Source organism: Phalacrocorax carbo, chromosome 1, assembly GCF_963921805.1.
Source record: "Phalacrocorax carbo chromosome 1, bPhaCar2.1, whole genome shotgun sequence".
Classification (NCBI taxonomy): domain Eukaryota; kingdom Metazoa; phylum Chordata; class Aves; order Suliformes; family Phalacrocoracidae; genus Phalacrocorax; species Phalacrocorax carbo.
The window spans coordinates 143,674,869-143,695,647 of record NC_087513.1 but is presented as its reverse complement, the minus strand read 5'-3'; the positions used below and the strand labels follow the sequence as shown (position 1 = coordinate 143,695,647).

Genomic DNA, 20,779 nt, shown 5'->3' with positions numbered 1-20,779 from the left:
GAGTCTGTCATGTGCTCTTGTTTCATTAAGGGTTGTTAGGGTCCTTACTGAAACTATTTTGCTCATTTTTGTAGTATAAAGGCTCTGTGACAGTAATGTGAGAATAACAAGAATAATCCCGTCATCGTAACAAAAACTAAAGGGAGCTCCGTAACTGGTTCTGAGTTTGTGATGCAAAAACAAACAGTTCTGCTTTTCTGTTAAGCTACATTTTATGTTTAGTCAGTAAAATTCTCTAGTCTAGACTTCCTGATCAAACTCAAAGTCATTTTTCGAGTTTATATAAGGAAAGGTACTCTTGGTATTAACAGAATGATTTTGATATCGAATTTATTGTACTGAGCATAGCATAGTAAAAAAAAAATAACAAAGACCTGACTTTAGTTTCATTTAAACTTTAATTGGTTTTATTGCAGCTTAGTATTATAATACATCGTGTAGCTTTGGTGACATCTTTTCTTGATTTAATTTTATTGTATTTCAACCTCTAAATACAGTTTTCTATGTCAGAAACACACAAGAAATTGCATTTCTGTCGATAGGTGACACAGGTAACAGGAGTACATCACCCTACCACACTGAAACTATAGCTGTTTTGTTTTGTGTTGATAAGCTTACAGTTCTTGCAGCCTTATCCACAGAATCGCCTTCTGAGCATGGTGCTTCTGGAGTGATGCAGGCTGATGCAGAAAGGGATAGTGTGAAGGGCAAACAGAGTTAATACAAGCAGAAGAGCAGGAGAACTGCAGGGTGCAAACAGGAAATCGCCCTTCTGGTTTGGTTATAAGTAATTTATTTTAGTCTGTTGCAGAAGCTATGTTACTCAAAGACAGATTGAGAAAATGAATTATTTTCTTATTCCTGAACTGCAAAATTACGCATCTTAAAACCATAATAGAAAGACAGCAGTCCAATTTGATTGGCAAATTAATTGGGATTGAAATATTAGTCATGTGCTATTTCATTTGGTCTGGGGTTTTCCCAAACTGGAATAGATAAACCTATTTTGAATTTTAAAATCCTTTCGTGCTTTTATTTTCCTATAAATACTGTTTAAGATGTTTTGGAGCACAGTAGAAACCTGTGTATTTTTCAGCTGAGAAGCTATCTCCTTACCTACTGATTGCTGATGAAGGTACTGATGACTGACAAACGTCCATCCTTTGAAAACTTGAGACATATCACTATAATCTATTAAACCTATCAAATTGTTTTAATTTTCTTGACTGCCTTCTCATTCAATGGCAGCAGAAACTGAGACACACAGCATTCAGCAAAGCCACACGGTTTGGTGTTGATGCCAGTTTTACTTTCATCATGAGTCAATTGGAGGCATCGTTAATTAAATCAGAAAGGGCGTTAAACGCTTTCTATTTGAGCACATTGCTGGGCAGAAGGAATTGTGGTTGAGGCAATAAAACTCCATCCTGCAATATGTAGGGCTGGAACTCGGATCACAGGGAGCTCTTATTTGGGCCATGCAGGGAAGGAAAACAGGTCTCCTAACACAAACACAGATAATTTTAATTACTTTAATTGTTTTTGCAGGAGCCCTTTAAAGAGAAACTCAATTTTTTAGGACTCCCACAGGATAAAGATAAATTAACCAAGTAAATAGACACAGGGCATCTTAGATCCCAGGCAAAACATTTGAGCAAACTGATCTATTTGACTTCCTTGCAGAATAATCGTCAGGCTTCCCCAGAGGAAAAGGGACGGCACTGAGCAATCCCTGAGCAATCCCTAGGCGTCACCTGAACCCTTGAAATCAGTAAAGCCAAACTACTGTGAAAAGCAGTGATTTAGATTTCCCTACAGAACCTTTTTGTCAGTACCATAAGGTGTGGTATATCAAAGCCGAAGATACTCTCGGATGAAGACAGTTTGTGCTGTAAATTAACAACAACAAAAGTTTTATAAGAAGAACAACAAACAAAATGGATCAAGAATGAGGGAACTGAGATTAAAGAGCTTCCCAAAGTACCAGGCATGGGTGGATTGACTGACACCCTGATGACTGTCAGTAAGTCAGGACGCCAGGGCTCAGGACAGCTGGAAGAGGACCAAGTACTTCTGACCGAGTCTGTGTATTCAAGAGGTGTCCCTCAGGAGATGACTCAAACCAGAGCCTCAAAGAAGATCCACAGTGTTCATCAAGTGAAAGTCTGCTTGGCTGAGTTACTCAAGAGGTGAAGTGACACCACTGCTAAAAATCACCTTTATTTCAAGTCATTCTGTAGACTGTGAGCTTGGGTGAAACCCATTTGGGAGCCCTATCACCAAGACCGTGTAGGTAAAACCTCAAAATAGCTGAAATGTAAGGGGCTGATAGCTACCTGGTCCTGCTCAGTTTGGGAGCAGGCATGACTTCATGGCAGAGAAATGACTTGACTCAGTCCCAGTATTCCAAGAGGACACCCTGCCTCCTTTGCAGAACCGCTGTGCGTGCATCAAGAAGATATACCCTAGCCACGTCTGTGTTATGCTTACTCTGGGGATATACAGCCAGTAACCCACTAGTATGTTTCTATTCTTTTAGCAATTATTAGCGAGTACAGATGGGAGAGCCCGGTTCTTACAGCAGCGAGTCAGCTCAGATGTAGGTGGGTGTCTAGCACATCCCTCAAAGTGACTCTTGGCAGAAATGAAAGCTGAGAGTGCAGAAAACCGTCAGTTACAAAGTGCTGGGCCCCCGAGGGCACCAACTGTCCCTGCCCAGCCCCACCAGGCTCCCCCCACCCTCACATGGCCCAGGACCCCATTTCAGCCCAGTCCAGGGCCATCAGTCAGGAAGGTCCCGATCAGAGTTACATTGCTTGAGGTAATTTGCCTTCATCAGAACTCAGAGAGAGGCAGCTGTGGCAACAATTTCAAATATTTAAAATATTTGAAAAATTAGTAACATTTTCTGCCTGTTTTACCAGAAGTCTTGCAGTGTTTTCAGGGGGTGTTTTCCAACAGCAGATTGAAGGGGAAATCACAAAAAAATCCCCAAACAGTAAAACCACAAAGTATGGCAATTTGTCAAAACAAGATGTAAAATAGGGGCTTCCTTCCATTTCACCCCAGTACAAAAACAAATGTGAACAGCTCTCTATAGCTCCTGCCTGGGCAGCTGCTTCAGCCTCAGCTGGTCAATGCTCATCCCTGGAGGTTGGGTGACTGGACCATACAGCAAGAAGATAAACAAAAAAAGGCCACAGATAAGAGGACCGAGGAAGGAGGGAAGGACAAAAGAAAAACCAACCAACAACAACAAAAAAAAACATACAGCAAAGGAAACTAAAATAAAGCTTCCTGTAAGCAGAGCAGACCTATAGGGCGTTCAGACCTTGGCTGATGAACCTCATGGCCTGATTTGACCCATTCAGTCCTGCAATCTCTTCTCCGTAGAACCAAGACCAGCAGCTAATGAATGATGTGGGAAGGCTGCCTGGACAGAGGATGATTCCAGGAGGTGCAGAGATCATAAAAAACATTACTGTAGTTGGCCTGAAGGCAATAGGCAGATGGGGCAGGAATTTCTTCTGGGAGGAGAACATGAGGAGTATTGCAGAAACTGTGCTGAGATCAGCTTGAAGTTTTCAGGATGCATTTAAATAACTTTCTGTTTGAGCTGCGTGGTTGAAATGAATTTGCATGGCAGCTCTGCAATTGCATGTAACATTTTTTTTGTTGTTCAGCTAGAATATTAGTTCTCTCTCATTTGTAAATTAACTGTAATGACCTTTTACTGTGTGGTTTTCTTCTGTTCACCCATTTGTTTAATGAGTGGCATTTGTGGGTTTTCTTTTCATTGTTATAATAGATCCTGTAAGAGTGAAGCTACTGCGAAAGCAGAAGAGCGGATGACTTCTGCGCTAAAGCTTTAGTAAATTTTGTGAGACAATTTTCACTGTCATATAAAACCTAAAATTGCATTAAATTGTCTACATAGCTAAAGCAGCAAAAAGCCTAAACAATTAATGCTTGTTAACTGCCCAGAGTAAATTTAAGCAGTCCCCCCTTCACAGAAAACCTGTGTAAGCATTTTGTCCTGATCACTTTTTTTCTGCCAGGGCACTGATACCAAACACATCCTTTACTTCTCACTCCCACCTAAGCTCGGTCCCGACAATGAGAAGTGCAGGTAGCAGACGCCTGTCGTGGGACTGCAGGACAGCAGAACCCTGTCCCTGTTCTGCAGCTTTGAGAAGCAAATCTCTCTTACCTGACAACCACAAACTCGATAGAGTGAGTAGGAGTAAAATATCCACGATAGCTGATGTGCATGTCAATGCAGTTGTCTCTGGTAGTTACAGGGCTTCTCAGAAATGCATCAGTCTGCACATGTGGGCATGCGTCGGGGTCCTACCAGGAAACCTTCTGTTGTCCTCACAGGCAAATAACACAGCTTATTGCTTCCAGTTTTTAGTATAATAAACTATATGTAGTTAATTTTAAACCTTAACCATTAAGATTTCCTTTTAAAACTATTGATATCTAGCAGCTTATGATCAGCTTGGGCTCAGCTTCGGTGGGACATGTCTGTACTCATAAAGACCTCTGTTTAGGAGCCACAAAATGAAATGGTGCCACTGGAAACTTAAGCAGGGTTGTCCTGCAGAGCCTGAGGAAGTGTGGTTAGCTAGTGTGCAAGTTCGTTGCTGATAAAGGCTACAGTCAAACCAAAACAGTTTTCATAGAGTGTTTTAAGCATATGGATGCATCACTAAATCAATGGTGTGCTGCAGCTACCTAGTTATGCTCTGATCCCTTTGGCCAGGTTTTGTAAGGCTTGTAGTCAAGGCCCAAAGCAAGACGCTACCGCCAATTTTTAAATCTGTGGCACTCATTAGACAGCTGAAAAAAGAAATTATGGACTGCTGACTACCATTCAAGTTGGGAAACTCCAATTAACAGCATAACAAACCCAGGGAAGACTTCCTCATTAATAACCAGTAATGACAGCCAGGGATCTAAACTGGTTCCCAGAGGTTCCAGGAATCCAGGAGTTTCCCAGAATTGCTACCTTTTTGCCCGCTAACATTTTCCTCATCAAAGTTAGGTCATCTGAAACAGGCATCTACAAGCGTGAATTTCAAGCGACTTGTTGTACATTCTGGCATTTGTCTTTCTCCCATACAGGCACAGCAATGGCTCCTGGAAATCATTTGCATCAGAAATTCGGAACTGACAAAATGATCTTTAGAAAACTTGATGAGACAGATTTATAAAGTAGGTGCAGCAATTGAGCCCTCAGCATTTTCATTTGCACGTGCCAGTATGGATTTGTGGATAAGACTGAAATGAACAAAAAGGCTGATAGCTCTCGGTCCAAAAATTATATTCTGTGCATGAAAGTGTTGCCTTAAGAAGGCACAGGAGAGCTGTATTTTGTTACAGTGGCTGTTGGAGGGGGTTTTTTTGGGAAAAAAATAATCCCCAGTTAAAAATAGGCCTCAAATTTCCAGTTCATTTCTTCGCTTGACTGAAATATAAAAGATTTAGTTCCCTAATTATACCGACACAATGGCTTAACTTGTTGAGTTGCAGAAGCTTGCTGTTATTCTTAATCAGCATCTCTAACTCAGCAATAGTCAGTCTGTGACAATGGGAGAAAACAGAAAAAGATTCACGGTTTCTGCCATTAAAAACAATTATTTCCCACGCATTTTAGCGTTGAGGCACTTCTTGTACTCGAAGCTGTGAGACCCCAAACACATTACCATCGGAATAATTTTCTTCGGCAGCTACTGTAAATTGCCAGGCAGCAGGAGGCTCGACGGAGGTGCTGGCTATTTGTGTAGCGTGAGCCCGTTTCTGGGTTGAGATGACTGTCTCACTGCTAATGGGATAACAGAGCACGCTCTGCAGGGGAAAGGCTTAAAGACTTGAGATTAGAGTCATCCTTGGCGTAACTTAGAAATACTCAAGTCACATTAGCGTTGAGTTGGATCGCAGAATAGAGGTTTTCTTCTTTTATTGTTACTGATGTGTCTGAATTTCCACTGTTATAAATAACGATATATTTTTCTTTCTGAACTTCCTCTTGAGCATCAACTTGTTTTGCTCTGCCTTCTACCTCCTGCATTTTCTTGTTGCATTTCCTAGTAGCATTTTCTATCACCTTCAATGCGGGCATTATCTTCTTTTCTTAGAGGAAGTTAGAGGCATAAAAGGGAGCATCACAAGATCACTGATGACATAAAAGGGACCATGACTTAAATTTTTTTAAAACCCTGCTTTCAATTTTTTTTTTAATTTCCGCCATTTCAGTACCCAGGTCTCACATTCTTGGAAAAGTCGCATCTTGGAAAACCAGAGAAGCCAGCTGAGACCACAGGCAACCCCCACTCTGACACTTAACAGTGTAGTATATTAGCAATAGGTTCGTCTTTAAAAATCAGAAGCAGAAATGAAGCGTAGCTCTTCTTTCAGGTGCAGAAGAGCTCCCCTAGCTGGGTACCTGTCTGGCTGCTGCAGCCAGTTCAGGGATGCCAGACTGTGCTATCAAGCATCCCTTAGCCCAAAAGCAGGCTGCAGTGCTGGTTTTCACTTCATCTGAACACCTCCCCAGCTCACGCTCTGCGCCCAACTGTTACGTCAGGCAGTGGAGAGCAACAGCACACCTAACTTTACAGTTAACTTTACCAGTTCTCAGTGAGAAGTGGAGAAATTTGGGAGAGAGGAGCAAGGAATATGCCTCCTCCCTTCCAATTCCACATGGTCCGCAATCTCAGCTGCCAGCTCCCCTCAGTCTGGAGGGGCACTGAGGGGTCTCGTACCTTGCTGCTGCCTCCGCTCTTTTGCAGAGAGCCATTGGGTGGTATGGTTTGCATGTGACTGATTGATTATATTAACCAAAACCTGAAGCTCTACACCTGCCTTCTCTCAAATCAGCCCACAAACTCAAGGTTTGAACTAGCAGAAGGAGTACACAGACCAAGACAGTTGTGAACCCCAGGTTTCCTGTCCCATTTCCTGGTCTTTCTTGCAGGTACTGAAGAGTGACCTCAGAGACGTGCAGAGAGCAGAATTACAACCTTCTGCACATGGCTTTGCATCTGAAGTCCCTTCCACCCAGCTGCTCACCAGCCGCTGGGTTAGAAGTCTCCTCTCCTTTTGTCCAACTTTCCACTTTATTCATATCCTGTAAATTTCCACTGAGTCGCTCAAAACTTCTGTGTTATTTCTGACCTTTTGCAGGCTCTCAATCTCTGTTCCGCTTTGGGGGAAACCCCACTGTGAAAAATCCCTTCAGCGCTGGCCGCCTTGCCTGGACCGGCTTCTCCATCCCGCTATTCTCAACATGTCCCTTCTGAAATGTGAGCTACTAAGACTGGTCTCATATGTGAAACATGTGGTGTTGCACATGTTGAAACATCTGATGACAAAGCAACTTCAAAAATAAAAATATTGTCCTAGTCTGTCGGCTTCTTGAAGCTTTTTAAGCTGCCATTAACCATTGACTTCCTTTTGGCCGAAGCCCGTCAGTGGCAATACATACAAGCACAGCACTCATTAACAACCAGGATGTTTGAGGGTGGTGCTCCCTGTGCAAAGCATATTTAATTTTATCAGCTATTTGAGCTATTTTTAATCACAAAGTGCTCTTTGAGAACGACAAGAGCATGCAAGTGCTGAAAGATGGTTACATATAGAGGCAACTAATTCTGTTTTGAAAATTCTGCTGAGGAGATAAAAATTATTCTGAGGCTGAAATGTGGCATTCCAGCGTTTGCTGTCTCTCCTGTCAGTAGAAGTACTGTGAGAGATGGAAAAGCAAAAATTAAGGTAGAGAGATAATACACAGGAAGCCAATGTTATGTAGATTAAAAACAGCCAGTACTTTCAGTGACAAGCTTGGAAACTAGAAAGGAAATACTGCTATACTAAACGATGCAGAACATGTTATGCCCATATTCTTTTTTTTTCCCCTTTATAAAATAATGTAAAGCACAGAATTATCACCAAAAAATGCAGGAGCTAGATTCCAAATGGGCAGGCTGCTTGGCAGACCAATGAAGAAGAACCTGGCTGCCTCTCTCGGGTACTGAACTGTCCTGCTCTGGGAAGGAGATGCAGAAGATCATATATATGTAAATGGTGTCATTATGGTTCGTAGAAAAAGCCTAGATGAGGGAAAATCATCACCCTTATCTGTGCTGAAGAGAGAACAAATTAATACAGAACTGAAAAGCAAGAAAAACGAAAGCCAATCTCTTCCCAGCTCTGTTCAGACCAGCAATGCTCAAACCGGGTACTTCACATGACCCTTCAGGAAGGCTGGAGCTCTGCGATTTCAAGCCTAGCTCAGGCACCTGCTGGGTGGCAGAATGAATACTGGCTTTGCTGGAACCTCCCCACGCCAAAAAAGCCCTAACCCAAAACAACCAAAGTAAACACTTCCAGGCTAATCCTCTTTCAGACGAGGAACCGATGTGAAGGTGCAGAACAAAACATTTTCTGTGATTCTTTTCTGGTTTGATAATCTTTTAACAGCTGACTGTGTTTTTACCTTAGTAGAGACATAGCCTGCAATAAAGCGATTTGCATCGTTCACTTTTTCCAGAACAGCTGCCACAGAAATTTGCAGCTCCATTGTCTGAAAAAAAATCAGCGTAATATACGTAGTTTTATTTCTGAGGTCTCTCATTTGTCTGGCAGGCCATCTTACTCAGTGAGTTGTTTCATTCTTTTCAAGTCAGCTTTACTTTAGTTAGGCAATTTAAAGACCTTGATTTAAGTTTCTGGACAAGTACATGTCATAGAAACCAATACAAAATTAGTTTAAGGTAGCATGTACTGCACTGTGGCTCCTTTGTCAGTGGTGGTGCTGATGCTACTGCCAACTTAGTATTTTGCTTACAAAGGGGAAAGCCCAGCAGCTCAGAGTTATCCATTCTCCTCTGCGCTTCTCAGGACCCCAGCTTGGTAAATCTTCCAAAATTACTATTTTGCATGATGCCAGAGAAGTCAACTACGCTGGAGATACCTCTCAAAGTACTAGATATGCATGTTCTTTGGATAGGGGAAGGTTTTTTGGGAAGACTGTGACCTGGTTTTGGCAAGTGTATTTTTATTCTGTTGTCCTCCTTTGGTTGCTTGAGGCTCTGTATGAAATCCTGGCCTTTACCGAGTCAGAGCTGAAACCCACACTGGTGTATCCTGCCGCTTAAAAAACCCAAAGCCATGATGAATATAAGTGGTGAAAGGTATGTTGGGGCAGAATTTCCTTTCCAATGCCATCATTTCTACATTCTTCTGCTCAGGAGCCTATAAGCCTTGCTTGGCACCATCTACTCACTCAGCACGCCATAAACTGCAGGAAACCCAGTCTTTAACACTTACTTAACAGAGGTCAAGTAAAGTGTTAGCAGGCAGACTGCTGGCTCACCACCTGGAGAAGGGAAGCATGCTTTTTCTCTCACATTGCTTTGTGCTCCTCGTATTTTGCCCAATAAATTTGACAAAGATTATCCTTTAATAGCTAGACATTCAGACTACATGCAGCAGCTGCAGACTCCGTATCTATACCTCTATACTATAGAAGGAACATTTTTAGAACCTATGTATCTAGTGGGTCATTTCTGTGCCCTGTTGTATGTGAAACCATTGCCTAAGGTTGTGTCATATGCCTTACCACAGGTGCACACAAAGCATCGCACGCTGAGGGTGAGAACTGTGTTATCCTCACTGAATTTTACTCTGCACCCCATACTGAAATATCAGTAGTGTTTTACAGAGGACACCACTCACTGCCTAGAGGTTAGGACAGTCAGCAGGAAGGGGACATTGCTCTTCTGCCAGGTGGAAGCCTTAAGCAGGAGCACAGGATTGTGATCCCTCTCTTTCTGTGAGCGTATTCCAAGGTCAGGCAGGGGCCGGGCTGGAGATTTTGAGACTATACATTTGAATTTAAACACCTGAAGTCAACCTCTTGCTGACTCTCCATCCCACAAGCGATTTATTTAAACTAATCTTAGCTGTCTAAAAAAACTAGAAGTGTGAGCCAGTAATGTTATGCTCCCACTGTAGTTAATAAAGAGAAGGGTTACCGGAAGGCTTTCAGACATCCAAGACAGATTGGATGTCCCATTTCTTCCTACCAACTGCAAAGGGTGACCAGCTCGGGTGGACGCAAAACTTTTAGATTCATAAACTGGAGCAATGAGTCACGATCAAGATGTCCGTATCCCGTCAGCACGCACACATAGAGAAAAACGTGGCTGAGAAATCCCACAGCTCTCTACAGCGCTGAACTGCAGTGTTTCTGAAACCTGCTGCAGATTTTAATAGCTGCCATCCATCCTAAAAATACATTTGCACCTCTTTTTGTTACTGTAGCGTGTTCTTTATCTGGAGACCTGGCAGGTAACAGGACCAAACGCTCCTCCTCAGGTCAGTCTCAGCTGCAGGGCACCTGTCCTGGCTAACGTACCTCCTTTGCGCTGCTCCCTTTTCCGGGCGGGGGCGACTCCCGAGGTGCCGAGCCCGCCTCTCCGGCCCTGCCCGGGGGGAGGGAGGCCGGGCGGCCCGGCGGCCCGCAGCCCGGCACCGCGGCAGCGGGAGCCGCAGCAGCGGCGGCGGCGGCGGCAGCGGCGGCTCCTCAGGCGGCGGCGAGGGCAGGTGCGGGCCCTTCCGCGTCGCGCTGCGAGGAGGAGGAGGAGGAGGGGGAGGAGGAGAAGAAGGAGGAGGCGGCGGCGGCGAGGGCGGGCGGGCGGCGGGGCCGGCGGCCCCGAGCCTGTCCGTCGTGCCCGTGGGCGTGCTCCCCGGCGGGGAGGGCCGCCCGCAGCCCACACCCCCCGCCGCCGCTAACTTTGCCTCGTCGGGAAGAGCCGCCCTCCGGCAGGCTGAGGGTCGGCAGAGTCTGTCCGGCGTCCCGGAGCCGCCCCCCGCGATGAAGGGCCGGCGGCGGTGGCGGTGGCGGGGCGAGCACCGGCGCTTCGCCGCCGTGCTGGTGCTGTACACGCTGCTGCTGCTGCTGCTGGTGCCCTACGCGCTGGACTACGGGGCCAGGCGGGGGCGGGCGGACGAGGAGCCGCTGCTGCGGCGCTGCCCCAGCCTGGAGGAGGCGCTGAGCGAGTGGGGCTGGGAGCAGCAGCAGCCGCCGCTGGAGGAGGAGGATGAGGATGAGGAGGGCGGCGCGGCGGGCAACGGCAGCGCGGCGGCGGGCAAGCGGCACATCTACCTGCACGCCACCTGGCGCACCGGCTCCTCCTTCCTGGGGGAGCTCTTCAACCAGCACCCCGACGTCTTCTACCTGTACGAGCCCATGTGGCACCTGTGGCAGGCCCTCTACCCGGGGGACGCGCTGAGCCTGCAGGGCGCCCTCCGCGACATGCTGCGCGCCCTCTTCCGATGCGACTTCTCCGTCCTGCGCCTCTACGCCGCCCCGCCCGCCCCCCGCGACCCGCTGGCCCCCGCCCCGCCCGCTCCCGCCAACCTCACCACGGCCAGCATCTTCGGCTGGCGCACCAACAAGGTGATCTGCTCGCCGCCGCTCTGCCCCGCCGCCCCGCGGCCCCGCCGGGAGATCGGCCTCGTCGACGGCGCCTCCTGCGAGGAGAGGTGCCCGCCGCGGGCGCTGCGGGAGCTGGAGGCCGAGTGCCGCAAGTACCCGGTGGTGGTCATCAAGGACGTGAGGCTGCTGGAGCTGGGCGCCCTGCTGCCGCTGCTGCGGGAGCCCGGCCTCAACCTGCGGGTGGTGCAGCTCTTCCGCGACCCCCGCGCCGTCCACAACTCCCGCCTGAAGGCCCGGCAGGCGCTGCTGCGGGAGAGCATCCAGGTGTTGCGCAGCCGCCACCGCGCCGACCCGCGGGGGCCGCCCCGCCACCAGCAGCCCCCGCTGCCGCCGGGCCTGCTGGGCGGCGGGCGGGCTCCGCAGCCCCAGCACCGCGCCGAGTTCTTCCTCGGCGGCGCCCTGGAGGTGATCTGCCAGGCCTGGCTCCGCGACCTCCTCCTGGCCCGCCGCGCCCCGGCCTGGCTCCGCCGCCGCTACACGCAGCTGCGTTACGAGGACCTGGTGCGGGAACCCCGCGCCCAGCTGCGCCGCTTGCTGCGCTTCGCCGGGCTGCCGGTGCCGCCCGCCCTGGAGACCTTCGTGCTCAACATGACCCGCGGCGCCGCCTACTCCTCCGACCGGCCCTTCCTCATCTCCCCCCGCGACGCGCGGGAGGCCATCCACGCCTGGCGGGAGCGCCTCAGCCGCCAGCAGGTGCGGCAGGTGGAGGCCGCCTGCAGCGAGGCCATGAGCCTCCTCGCCTACCCCCTCAGCGGCGGCGACGCCCGGTAGCGCCCGCGCCCCGCGGCCGGCGGGGAGAGCCCGCCGCCGGGTGAGGGCCGGGGCCCGGGCCCGGGCCGGGCAGGGAGCTGCGCCTGGGCGGGCGGGCGGCGAGGTCCGGCTCTGTCATGGCGGCCTGAGGAGAGGCGGCGGGGGCTGCGCGGTGGAATGGCGGCGGCCTGGCTCGCCTGGATGTCCGGGCGAGGGCAGCCCTGGCAGAAGCAAAGACGCCCAGCAGGGCCCAAGACCCCCGCTTCCCGCCCTTGTGGTCGGTGGGGCTGTGTGCCCTCTGGGGACCGCGGCCGCCCTGCACCCCGGTGTGTGGAGAGGGCACCAGCGATATTTCACTTCAGAGAAGGATTTGGTAAGAGGCGACCTCTGGACAAGGTGTCTATCTCGGAGCCCCGGTAATGTGAAACGGCCACCATGTGCGAAGCACGGGTGTTATTCCAGAAAAACTGCCTCGAAACCTAAAAATCCCCCAAATGAAGACTCTTGGCAAGGGACTAGAGGGCTTGAAAGGCATTGCCATAAGAGTGTCGCCCTTCCCGAGTGCTGAAGCACACTCGGCTCTGTCATATCGCTGCTGAAAGGCGTACGAGGGGCTTCTGTGAAGGTCGCTGCCGAGGTCAGCGCAGGCCTGGAGCTGGACAGGCAGGAGGGTGCCAGCCGCCGCGGAGGAATGGCCGGCCGGTGGCCCTGTGGGGCTGGGCTCTGCCCTGTGGGGTGCCGAGGCTCCGGGGAGGGGGGTGCCCGCTGAGGGAAGGGGAAACCTGTCCGACTCCCTCTGTCTGTTCGGAGCAGCAGGGTAAGCGGTTGTGCGGAGGGGGCAAGCATTTGCCCACTTATGTGTTTCAAAGGTGTTTGTGGCAGAAGTCTTTGCTTTTCTGAAGAAATCTGTATTTCTTTTTAAAATAGGGATTCTTTGTACAGCATTGATCTAGTTAGGTGGTGGTACTCATGTGACGTACAGGTGACTAACATATTTCTTGGGGACGTGTATAGAGGTGACTGTAACTGGAAGGCAAACGCTCGCTATTTCCATTTTGTTGTCTCAGCCAGATGGGAGAATCACTTTTCTCCCCTCACTTCCGGGCAGATACATTGTGCCGTGCACAGGGTCCTCCTGGTCACATCCCTTCCGAACAATAACATCCTGTCAGCTGGCAACTCCTGGACAAAAGCAAAAGTTTCCTCACGAGGCCAAGACAAATTAATCACAAACTTCCCAAATAAAAACTTCTATTACAAAAAGAAGAAAAGAAAATAAAAACTTAAGTTTCATTTTGGATTTTAAAATGACATTTTCCTTTAGACATCCCGCAACTTTTATGAGAACACTGTATGTCTGCGTATGTGTATGTTTGGGTATCTTTTTTTTTTTTTTGGTCTTAATTTGGGGATGGATGGTTCAACTGTAACTTAGGGATGTAGTATTTAACTTCTTAGAGACCGCTTTTGAGTCCGTTACAGTCTGGCAGCATTTAAATGGCCCCGTAAGAGTATCCAGGGTTATAGGGATGTTTACAAGCAGTCCTCAAATACAAACCAAACATGAACTTCAATTTGGGGATAATCTAGGATCAGGAAGAAAGCTATATTTATATGAAGTGCTGGAAATAAAGGCGGTTCAAAGACGTTATGTTATCTTGGAGGAAACATTTGAGTTGCACTGTAGGTTTTGGTGCTCTGAATATTGTGCTGTAAGACACGTCAGTTAGTTAGGATGAACCTTCATTTATTTTAGCTCCTTTTCTTCCTTGACCTTCCCACCTCAGAGTACATCGGCACAAGAAGCAGGTTTCTTTCATTATCTGACGGCAAAACGTCATAAAGAATGTTTTTGAGTAAATCTATCTGTTTCACGGTAGCACGTTTCATACAATTCTGCATCCTTTGGCTTCTGCTTGAAGTAAAAATCGTAAAAAACGAAGTAAAAATTTTAAAAAACCTTTCGTATTATCCAAGGGATGTTTCTGCATTCTCTCACAGGCACCGTGAGAGCAAAACTTGTCTCTGGGTGTTCTAGTGGTATTTAATAATGACATCTGTATAGATGGACAATACCTGTATTAATGCCTTGGTAACCTATGCTGGGTAGCCTAATTTGGAAAGCTTTTCTGGGAATACACCCAGCCTGGCTTGTACCAGCAGGTTTGGGAAGAAAATAAGATATTTTTTTTTTTGCATGCCAAATGATGATACGGTACTTATTTTCTTATGTCGGATGGCAGATTAAAGTCCAGTATATCTTGCTGATTTGTTTTTAGCAAGCTGCTGTCACAGATTTGTACGGTGCAACTGTTAAGCATCCGCTTCACCCCAACAGGGAATTTAATTTTGCTGTTTCGGGTGGTAAATGTCTTTTCGTAAGAAGTTTTTAGAAATCCATGCTTAGTTTCGCTTACACCAGTTCATCATGATGAAGAAAGAAGTGTTGCCATCTAGCTTAACTTGAAGTTTATAGCCAGGAAGAAATCCACTAATTGCAAATTATTTGTTATTTTCTGAAGCAGTTTCCATGTTTGATACACATGCGTTTTCTGTATCAAGACTTATTTCTCTCAGCAGAAGTTGTTCACTGACACAGTTGCTCTTTGTTAGTGATTAATTCAAATTTTTTTTCACCCGAAGCTGTTTTTCTGGGGTTTTGTGGGGTTGGGTTTTTTTTTTGTATACTGTGAAAAGGGCTCTGTCTGGCAAAGCGTACAAAATATAGCAAGTGCAATTCCTGATTTGCATTCAGGTCGCCTGAGTTCATTAGAAGACTCTCAAACAATCTACAAGAAATATCCAAAACTGAAAAAGGAGTAAGTAGCCCAGAGTGGGATCTTTGAGCAGGACGTGCAAGAGCATCTAAGACTGCATGACGGTTACTTAATGACTGATGTTGCAACGTGTGTGCTTTGGTCACTAGAAGGCTTTCTAAAATCCCCTCGCCTAAGGGGGACAACCAAGGCTCACCAACAAATGCATCCCATTTTTCTCATCAAGGTGTTTTGAAGGTGTCTGAAAGCATCGTTCCAGATGCTCCCAGCATATCCTTGTCCGCCCTGTAACCTGTAGCTTGAAGAAAAAAAGTACTGTCAAGTGACAGTGTTGGTACTTACCTGAAAAGAGAGAAACAGGTCTGATTAGGACGACCAGTGTGGAGTTTCACTGGCAGAGGTCTTTGGAAGTAAGCAGAACCTGCTGAAGGCAGGACACCCATGGCTAAACCGCATTTTCAGAGCAGCTGGAGGTTTATGGCTCGGTCACCTGCTTTTTTTGGTTTTTTTTTTACTGTTACTGTGTTTAACTGAGATTTTGAACTGAAGTCCTGGTTCTCCTGAATGATGCAGAAAACGTCATCATTCAGAGCAGAGGATGGCCTGATAAGCAAGGGAACAGTACACACGTCTTGCAGCCAAGCTGAACTTGGCAGGCTTGAAATGGGAGAGCAGGACTGAGCCACAGAGTTTTAGTAGTTCAGGCTGAGATTTGGGAAAAATACCTATTTGTGCTACATTACATATCATGAATTAACAACTTTTTAATATACTAAAAAGTCATAGTGGGAAATGGGAACAGAACTGACAAATGCTCACAAGACTCATTTCTGTCATCTTTTTTTACTTAACTTCTGGTCACCATGTGTTTGCCTTAAGGGAGGTGGAAACTTGAGTGCTGTAATTGGACATAGAAGGCTGTGATATTTCCATGCTGGAATTGTTAATTACTCTCTTACAGCATTCTATCTGTATTTAAATTGTTGCTTTTGGTGAGGCGACTGTAGCAGCATACTTGTGAGAAATGCTTGAAGCCCAGGGTCAAGAAACACTTAGCCCCCGGCATTACTTGCACACCCTGGAACGTTACTGATGGAGTCCTTGTGGATACCCATGGTATGTACTCACACACTTCAGGCCCAACAGAAGTAGTTCAGTAGCTCTGCCGGCTGCAGCATCCTCTGAGAGGTGTTAAACGGTCATGAGTTACGTATTTAACAACTTCAGTATCGCATGGGTCGTTTTATCTCCCCCTCTGCCCCATCAGTCTGTGCATCAAGAAAAGTTCAGAGTTTCTACATTAAGTTCTTGATATTACCGCTTTCAGTAAGCCCGATGATAAAAAAAACAGTGCGGAATTTCTGGGTTTATTATGGTAATGCAATTAAACAACATTTCAGTGGAGAACCAAGCTCCTGAGAAAGACTGTGCGCGCCAACAAGTCTGACAGCACGTTCTGTTCCCTTCTTGAACACGAGGAGTTGCCACTGAGACTCTGTGATGGTATCTGGAGCACAGGGACAGTAAGTACGGTGCATGTCACTTCTCAGAACCACGCTGCGATCCATGCAGCGCTGGGACTATCTTGGGCATTATTTTGCCATTCCTATCTAACTTGTCACCGACCACCCTGGAGAAGGATGTGGGAAAAACAAGATTGTCAAAGCAAATCTTGCACTAGCAGAAGATTTCATTGCCTCCCTGGCTACTCGCGTGTGAGTGAGGGGCCGGGGACCGGATTGTCCTTCCGACTGTGATTTAGAGGTGACCGTTAAATCCAACCTTGTTACGGTGGTGGTTCTCAGTGACTGAGGGACCTGTTGCTTGTTGCTGAGGCGTACCTTTGGCAGTCTCAGCACCAGGCAAACAGCTGAAAGCTGATTAACTCTTCAGTACTTGGAGCGTGTCTGGGTATTGAGTCCTGGGAAATACTTGCTTCCAGCACTGAGGCGTTAAGCTCTGCTGCTGACCTACAGCACCTGCAGTGCCATTTCTTGGCACTATTAAATGGGAATTGGGTCTTTCCTTGGCACTTCCACATTTGTCGCCCTGTTTCCAGTTGTCGAACTTTGCCAAACTTCAGCTGCACGTAGGCTGAAACTTAAGGTTTAACTTAGGGTTTATGTCTCTTTGGGAAAGTTCAGTCAAAACCGTACGTGTTCTTTTGAACCCAGGGTTAGGATGTGATGGCCTTTTTGCTTATGTTCAAATACTCAAAGATGTTTCTTTGAAATCATTTGTCACTTCAGTGCTTTGGGACAGGAACTCCATTTGAGGTTGGGGAAGTGACCTCTGTGTAGAGGATGCCTGCTGCATTTTGGTTTTACCTCTGCCTTCTATTCTGATTTGGCCAAATATATTAATGGTTGTTAAAAAAAAACAGCATGTGCTCGGTAAAAAGTGGTTTTGGTATGTGTGTGTATCTTTTATTTTATACCAAATAAAATCTGCATTGGTTTTATCTTCAGTGAGCATGCTCACACCTCTCTTTCCCATAGGAAAGCTCAATGTGGTATAGAACATGCAGCAGTGGGAATCAAAGCCACGTAACTAGGGCTGGGGCTGCGGCGCTGGGGCTGTGCATGGAGGAGTCTGCCCTTCCTGTGCTCCCACTCATGCCTTCTCCTCTAGCCCCTCTTTCCCTGTTGCTGGTGGTCCTAAGGAAGACTCCTGAATCCAGCCTTCAGCTTTCCAGTGCTTAATAATGGAAAGGGCTATAGGTGAGAGGGAGATGTAGATGATGGGTGGGGTGAACATGGGGCAGGGGAAAGGAGTTGCCTTTGAGTTGTAGAGAGGGGGATTTGTTGTCAAAGGGCTTGGGTGGGAGAAGGATGACGGACTGGGATTTGATGAGAGGCAGCTGGAAGCTGTGACTGGTTTAATTGGAAAAGGCAGCTGGGAACATGTGGGAGGGAGGGAAGGGACATGGAGAGCAAGCTGGGGGGCAAAGTAGGGCCAAGAGCTGCACTGCAGTGAGGCGCTGAGAATTGTCCCGAGAGCTTTCTTTGGAGGAGATGGAGGGGGAGAGCTCAGGGGGATGGAAAGCCAAATCAGAACTAGAGGAAAAACCGGTAGCTCTTCAAAATCAGGTCTTCCCGCTTCTCTGTTCAAATGCCTGTGCAGACAACTGGCAGCAGACCAGCCCTACCGGTCCACACAGCAACGGCGACTTGCCTTCCGCTATCCCTTTCTTAGCCCATACAAATACATTTCTCCTGCAAACCAGACTCCTCTCTTCTGTGCTGCATAAGGAAGTTATTAACTGTCCCGCAGCTCCCCTAGCAGCATCAGGATGGGAGGCATGGGAAGAAGTGCTCTCCTGCAAAACTGAATTTGTAAAGCTTAAGCTTGTAAAAATAGAGTCCCCCCGCCTCCTGATACTGTCAGGCTCAGCTTGTGAGTGCAGGGGGTGATGTGAGAGCTGCCTCATCCACCTGCGTTTGCCTGAAGTGCATTTGGGAGCACCTTTGCGGTCCCTTCTGCAGCAGCCACCACCACCAGCTGGCAGAGCAGAGGGGTCTGGAGGAGATCCTTGCCCATCGCCCTGGTGACAGATGTTTGCACATTGGATTTAAAAGTCCCAGTTCTGGCAGTGAGTCATGTGTATATCACTGATATCTATTGATTTCAGTATGAGCTTTTTTTAAAAAATGCCAGGAAACCTCTTGTATGCACACACTGTTACAGAGACATTCAATGTCTGTGCTGCAAAGTCAAGCACTGAAGGCAATCCGCTGCCTCCCCTTTCATGCGCCTTGACAGTCCCCTATTACAGGTGGTTTGTTTTTCTCCTCTATGGCACTTGGTCAACGCACAAGATTAGCCCCATCCGGGGCAGGAACAGACCATGCGGCAGGTCTGGCGCCATGAGCATTGCCTGGTCAGTGGCCAGTTAGCGCGCAGGAATCCAGTAGGAGACTGGAGGAGGAGAAAGGATGGGGGCAGTGTCTCATGGCTGAGGTATTCAAAAGCTCTCAGAGGAACTGGACTCGGTCCCTGGCGCCAGACTCTATCTGTGAGATGTTAGACAAATGAGTTAGCTCTTCTGAAGAAGCCAAGTCCGTATTGGGCTGCCAGATGCTGAGTGACACTTTTGGTATGCTGGAGTTGGCTTTGCAGAGCTGCTGTAGCAGCAGTCAGCACGTGGGTGTGCCTGGTCGGGGAGCACCGGCGGCTCGCGGGGGGACTCCGAAGCGCTGAGCGAGCCAGTCGGGAAAAGGACAAACGTATGGTGGCATTAATGTGTTCTTTCTCCTAGTCGTCCAAGGCCCAAGCGGGTGGGTTCAGATTTTTAATAGATAGAGAGAAATGTCAAGTGAAATAACAGCCCTCTGTCTTGGAGAAGACCAAGCTGTGTGGTTTATTTAGCCTCAAAGTCAAGGTTGAAAGAGGACAGGGGTGCACGGCAGCATGAGCAGCAGTGTGGGAGTGAGGTAATCAAGCCATGGACAATACTGGCATAGGAACAGATGTTTGTACACGAGCAATAAATCACTTCAGCCTGGAACTTGGAAGAAGTTGGGTTGTTTTTCTTTTTTTTTTTTTTTAACCATGAGAACAGCGTGGCTCTGGAGCAGGATGGGAGGGAAAAAAGAATGCGTTTTAAGAGACAACTCCATTAATTTAGAAATAGAAAGGAACTGATATGGTAGACACACATGTGATGGTAAAAGATGAAGCTGTGTGATCCAGGAGCCCTGTGGAAAGTTCTGTACAGAGTGCTGAAGACTTCTGGAAAAAAAAAAAATCAGCTTTACTGTACAAAAAAGACCCTAGCCCCCTGTTTAAAGATGCTTTGTACATTTTGTTTGTGCTGTGTGGGAAGGAGGCAATGCTGACCTTCATGGAAATGTTGTAAAATAGTTTGTTCTGAGTGCTGTGCAATAGGTTAATGTCTCATAACATTTCCTAGGAGGAAATCTGGTAGTTTTGTCTTTGCCAAGATTCGAATAAAATATATTAGAGCTGTACAATAAATCAAGAGAACAAACCCCACACCATTCGCTCAGTAATTTTTGCCCTGTTTTTTTGAGAAGGCAGGCACTGATGGGAAAGGAGAGGCGGTGTGTGTTTGTGTAAGAAAAACCTGTGTGGTTGTTCCCTCGCAATGGGTAGACATCCCAGCTCTGTAGGCAAGCGTAGGGTGTGGGTTTTGCCATAAAGCTGTGAAAGGCTTAGCCCCTTGTTTATTTATACACACGTGTGAAACAGTTCTAGTTTCAGGTAGTCAGGATAGCATTTAAAGTGCAGCAAAGATTAAGTGCACTTGTTAAAATGATGGGAAAGGACTGGGGGGGACCAGCCTAAGTACAGCAAGGGCCTCTCTGATGGAAGTTTTGGAAAACTTTCCACAATCATTTCAGCTGCTGCTTGAGCAGGGGTGACTTGGGTGAATTGTCGTGTCTCTCCCCCTTTAAAAAAAAAAAAAAAAACAACAAAAAAGAACAGTTTAATAACAATTAGTAATACCTAGCTTTATCTCAGATTTAAAGATGATAGGGCAGGACATTTGTCACCTGTCCCAAGTTCTTAAAATCATTAAGGGTGGAGACTTTCCTATCCTCCAGCTGGCATTTCGCCCATTATGTCAGTACGGTCACTGTTAAAAACTGCTCTCAGTCACCTGCTTGAATCATTCTCAATTCAGTTTAAGCCTGTTACTTCTCTTACTAGATGTGGAAAACAGGCTGCTACCATTGCTCTGTGCTAACCTGGTCTTATCACAAGCATGTAATTGTATGTTCCT

General features: G+C 47.3%; 1 protein-coding gene and 1 long non-coding RNA gene across 2 annotated transcripts in view; both read left to right on the top strand.

Moving 5' to 3' along the window:
* Positions 1–7,737, top strand: part of LOC135310476 (uncharacterized) — a 31,239-nt gene extending 23,502 nt beyond the window's left edge. Inside the window, exon 4 of the long non-coding RNA XR_010370546.1 lies at positions 1,684–7,737. This is a non-coding gene — a long non-coding RNA (uncharacterized LOC135310476). The remainder of the gene's footprint in view (positions 1–1,683) is intronic.
* A 2,907-nt stretch (positions 7,738–10,644) lies between these two features.
* Positions 10,645–17,500, top strand: CHST7 (carbohydrate sulfotransferase 7). The gene has a single exon (XM_064438111.1). The coding sequence runs from the start codon at positions 10,883–10,885 to the stop codon at positions 12,275–12,277; it is 1,395 nt and encodes a 464-aa protein (XP_064294181.1). The 5' UTR covers positions 10,645–10,882; the 3' UTR covers positions 12,278–17,500.
* Positions 17,501–20,779: the final 3,279 nt, after the last annotated feature.

What these genes read in the sequence shown, in the direction of transcription:
- CHST7 (XM_064438111.1), top strand. Translation starts at nt 10,883, where the DNA reads ATGAAGGGCCGGCGGCGGTGGCGGTGGCGGGGCGAGCACCGGCGCTTC.